Genomic DNA, 4,677 nt, shown 5'->3' on the forward strand with positions numbered 1-4,677 from the left:
CAGATGGAACTGGGGAACTAGACAACCTGGCCCTGCTTATATGCTCCCCTGGTCCCAGGTGGCCGCTCCCCCCCTGATCCGTGATAGGGGGAAAACAATCCCCAGGTCACCAATAGCATGACCTGGCTTAGGGCCAATAGGATGTGTTGGCTGTGGCCAATCATGCGAGCAGGGCTTAGGATCCTTCGCCCAGGACTCAAGCTCCTGGGCTTCCTTCGCTATGGTCTTAACTGATGCCCATACATTACACCCCTCCCCCCTAAGTCCAAACACTCACGAGCACACAAAGTCTTTCAGGTGGCGGGGTCGTGTTTGTAACCGCTGCGACCTACGCGGTACCAGAACTGGTGTTGTGGGTGGTGGGGCCGCGTCTGTGGCAGCAGTCGGCCCGGGGTCGCAGGAGGTGGGAGAAACGGCTTCCAGGAGCTCTCTGTGCATGCCGGCAGACAGGCGCTCCTCGCTCGGCTCGCTCTCCCCTGGGGTGGCTTGTTCCGGCACTCTGGGAAGCTCTGGAGCTTCTGTGGCAGCGGCGCGGTCGGGCTCGTCAGCCAGTCGGCGGCGCAGCTGATCGATGTGTCGCCGGAGGACTCGACCCTCGGGGGTGGCAACCCGATAGGATACTGGGCCGGTTGCGTCCTGCACGGTAGCCGGAATCCAGGCTGGGCCCATTCCATAGTTACGGGCATAGACGGGGGCATCCTGCTCCACGACCCGTGGGGTTGCTGGTTCTTCTCGGTGGCGAGGGCGTTCTGGCGCAAGGTCGGGGTGTAGCCGGTCAAGTGGCGTTTTTGGCCGGCGGCCCATGAGGAGCTCCGCGGGGCTTTTTCCGGTGGTGGAGTTGGGCGTGGTGTGCTGGTACAGGAGGAATTCTGCCAGCCCCCTGTCCCAGTCGTTGCGCTCAATGCGCCGCATCGCTTCCTTGGTCGTGCGGACCATTCTCTCTGCCTGTCCGTTAGTGGCAGGGTGGAACGGGGCCGAGGTCGTGTGGCGGATTCCATTTTTGGCCAGGAACTCTTGGAACTCCGCGGACGTGAATTGGGCCCCGTTGTCGGAGACCACCGTGTCTGGCAACCCATGGGTGGCAAAAAGCTTCCGCAGTTCTCGAACCACCACTCGCGAGGTCATAGAGCATACATCAGAAACCTCCAGCCACTTGGAGTAGGAGTCCACCACGATCAGGAAAGTTTTGCCCTGGAACGGGCCGGCGAAGTCGATGTGGAGGCGGGACCAGGGCTTGTGGGTGGACTCCCAATGGTGGGTCGGGGCTCGCGGCATCTCGGGCCGCGACTCTTGGCACGGCTGGCAGCGGCTCACCCACTCTTCCACAGCAGCGTCTATGCCCGGCCACCACACATAGCTCCTCGCCAGGGCCTTCATGCGCACTATGCCTGGGTGGCAGGCATGCAGGGCGTCCAGGACCTTGGTGCGCAGTTTGGCTGGAACCACGACGCGGTTCCCCCAGAGCAGACACCCCTTGTTCAGCGAGAGTTCATGCTGCCGCGTGAAAAAGGGCTTGAATTCGCCCTCCGGCCTGGCCGCCGGCCACCCCTTCCCCACCCAGTTCAAAACGCGGGCGAGGGTGCGGTCCTTCGCAGTGTGAGCCGCAATGTCCGAGGCATGCAAAGGCGGTTCAGGCAGGGTCTCCAGCAGCATGACGTTGTAGGCCGGGGACGGGTCCGGGTCGGAGTCCTTGAGCGGCAAACGGCTGAGTGCGTCGGCGTTCGCGATGCTGGACCCGGGGCGGTGCAGTAGCCGGAAGTCGTAGGCGTTGAGAAAAATCGACCACCGGAGCATGCGGGGGGACAGGATTTGTGGTGTCTGACGATCCGGCACGAACAACCCCAAAAGTGGCTTGTGGTCGGTGATGATGGAGAAGGGGCGGCCATAAACGTAGTCGTGGAACTTCTTCACGCCGGCCACGACGGCGAGCGCCTCCCGGTCGATTTGCGCGTAGTTCCTCTCTGCAGCGGAGAGGGTCCGGGAGTAGAAGGCAATCGGGGCCTCCCGACCGCCTGGCAGCTGGTGGCTCAGAACCGCTCCGACACCGTAGGGCGAGGCATCGCATGTTAACACAACGGGAAGCTTCTCATCGAAATGGACGAGCAAGCTGGAGGGAGACAGGAGGTCTTTGGTAGCCTCGAACGCCCGTTGATGCGACTTACCCCACGCCCACGGGGAGGATTTGTCCAAGAGCCGGTGGAGCGGCTCGGCAACCGACGCCTTGTTAGGGAGGAAGGCGTGGTAAAAGTTCAGCAGGCCGAGGAACGACTGGAGTTCCTGTTTGCTTTGGGGCGGCGGGGCGTTGTGGATCGCCTTGATCTTGTCGGGCGTGGGATGGATGCCCTCTGCGTCGATCAAGTAGCCCAGGAACTCCACCTGCGGCAGGCCCAGCTGGCACTTCTCTCGCTTGACTGTCAACCCGGCATCTCGGAAACAGCGGAGCACCCGGCGGACGCGATCCAGGAGCTCGTCCTCGGAGCTTGCGGCAATCAAGACGTCATCGAAGTACGGGACGACGCCAGGCAAGCCCTTCAGGAGGTCTTCCATCAAATTCTGGAAGATGCCCGGGGCCGTGCTGACCCCGAACTGTAGGCGCGTCACCCGGAAGGCACCCCGGTGAGTGACAATCGTCTGCGCCTCAGCCGACTCGGGGTCCACGGGCAGCTGCTGGTAAGCCTGAGCGAGGTCCAGTTTGGCAAACACCTGACCCCCAGCAAGGGAGGCCAGGAGGTGGCTGACAACGGGCACGGGGTAGGCGTGCGGCCGCAGCGCAGTATTAATAGTACATTTGTAGTCCGCGCAGATGCGGACGTCCCCGTTGGGCTTGAGCGGCGTCACAATTGGGGTCTCCCAGGGGGCGTTGGGGACCGGTACCAGTACCCCCTGAGCGACGAGACGGTCAAGCTCCGCGTCGATCCGGGGCTTGAGGGCGAAGGGGACGCGGCGAGGCTTGAGGCGGATGGGTGCAGCGGCGGGGTCGACGTGCAGGCGGACCGGCGGCCCCTTGTAGCAGCCCAGTGGGCCCTTCCACACGTCCTCAAACTCCGCCCAAACGTCGTTGAGGGCGGCCTGGCTGATGTGGTGGATGCCGCCGATGTGAAGGCCGAGCGCCGGAAACCAGTCGAGCCCCAGGAGGCTCGCGCGAGGCCCCTCGACCACGATGAGGCGGAGGCACCCGGAACGGGCCCGGAATTGAACGGGTACGCGGGCCTCCCCCCGGACCGGCACCCGGCGCCGCTGATAGTCCCAAATGGTGACGCGGGATGGACGCAGCTCGGGGAGGGAGGCAGAGCGACGGCCCAGGTCGCGGTACGTGTCCATCGATATAATGGAGAGAGCCGACCCGGAGTCCACTTCCATCTCGCAAGGCGCACCGCCGATCTTAACGACGATGGCGACCTTGTCTGCCCCGTGCACCTTGTGGAGGGAGACGCTGTGCAGCTCGGTATCGCGGCGACCCCGGCGGCCGCTGGAGGGCTCGTCAGCGTCCAAGTCGTGGGTGGGGCGCGGGGCGCCGTCTTTCCTGGCTGGGCGCGAGGACCGACCCTTCGGCGCCGAGCGACAGACTTTGGCAATGTGGCCGACCCTGCCGCAAGCCCGGCAAGAGGCGTCGCGGAACCGGCAGGAGTGGCGGTCGTGTCGCCCGCCACAGCTCGCGCAAGGTCGGTCTGTGGTGCCCCGAGCCCGGCGCCCCCGAGAGGCCCCGCGGTCGCTCAGTTTGTGAGCCTCGTCCTCGTCGCTGGAGGCTGCATCGCTGGCGCTTTCGTGGTGGACTGGAACCGGATCGCGGGGAATCGGTGTGGCCCGGTCACCCAGACGTCCGGGCCGGGCGGAGGATTCGGCCGCGGTGGCTTCCTCGATGGCTGCGGTCAGCGCGAGGTCCTTCTTGGCGAGGAGCCGGCTCCGCAACTTGTCGCTCAGCAGGCCAAACACGAAGCGGTCGCACAGCCGGTCGTTGAGGTCTGGGAACTCGCAGGAACGGGCGGCCGTGCGTAGAGCGGCAATGTATGCAGCTGCCGATTCCCCTGGTCCCTGGTCGCGCAGGTGGAACGCCAAGCGGCGAGTGGCCCGAGTTGGCTGGGGGTTGAAATGGCTCCCCAGCGCCGCCATGATCGCCGGAAATGGCATCTCCTCCAGTTCGGCGGGAGCCAGCAGGGACTGAGCGAGGTCGAAGGTCTGGGCCCCGCACACGCTGAGGAAGGCGGAGCGCTTCTTCCCGACATCGGTGATATCGTTGGCGTCGAGGTAGAAGGCCAGCCGGCTCGCGTAGCTCTTCCAGCCGCCCGGTTTGGTGGGGTCGAATTCTTCCAGAGACCCCCGGGTAGCCATGTCAGCGAAGTGTTGCGTCTCAGGTGCGTCGTAGTGAATTCAGCAAGGGCAAGCCGGCCTGCCTACCGGGCACCGTGAAGTCGCGGCGACTCGCAGGAGATTTCAGCGCGAGTGATTTCGGTAGCAAGCCGGACTGCCTACCAGCCTTCGTCGCCACTGTTGAGTCCGCGTGGGGAGGACACACGAGGTCGAGACGGAGTTCCAACAACAACACAGCTTTATTGATTTCGGCAATAACAGATGGAACTGGGGAACTAGACAACCTGGCCCTGCTTATATGCTCCCCTGGTCCCAGGTGGCCGCTCCCCCCCTGATCCGTGATAGGGGGAAAACAATCCCCAGGTCACC

At 64.4% G+C, this 4,677-nt stretch overlaps 1 protein-coding gene across 1 annotated transcript; it reads right to left on the reverse strand.

Moving 5' to 3' along the window:
* Positions 1–273: 273 nt before the first annotated feature.
* On the reverse strand, positions 274–4,329 carry LOC130478247 (uncharacterized protein K02A2.6-like). Its single transcript, XM_056850398.1, has 3 exons — positions 3,971–4,329; positions 1,366–3,433; positions 274–1,152 (listed from the first exon to the last, which is right to left on the reverse strand). The coding sequence occupies exons 1-3, from the start codon at positions 4,327–4,329 to the stop codon at positions 274–276; spliced, it is 3,306 nt and encodes a 1,101-aa protein (XP_056706376.1).
* Positions 4,330–4,677: the final 348 nt, after the last annotated feature.

Source organism: Euleptes europaea, chromosome 5 (genome assembly GCF_029931775.1).
Source record: "Euleptes europaea isolate rEulEur1 chromosome 5, rEulEur1.hap1, whole genome shotgun sequence".
In the NCBI taxonomy this organism is placed as follows: domain Eukaryota; kingdom Metazoa; phylum Chordata; class Lepidosauria; order Squamata; family Sphaerodactylidae; genus Euleptes; species Euleptes europaea.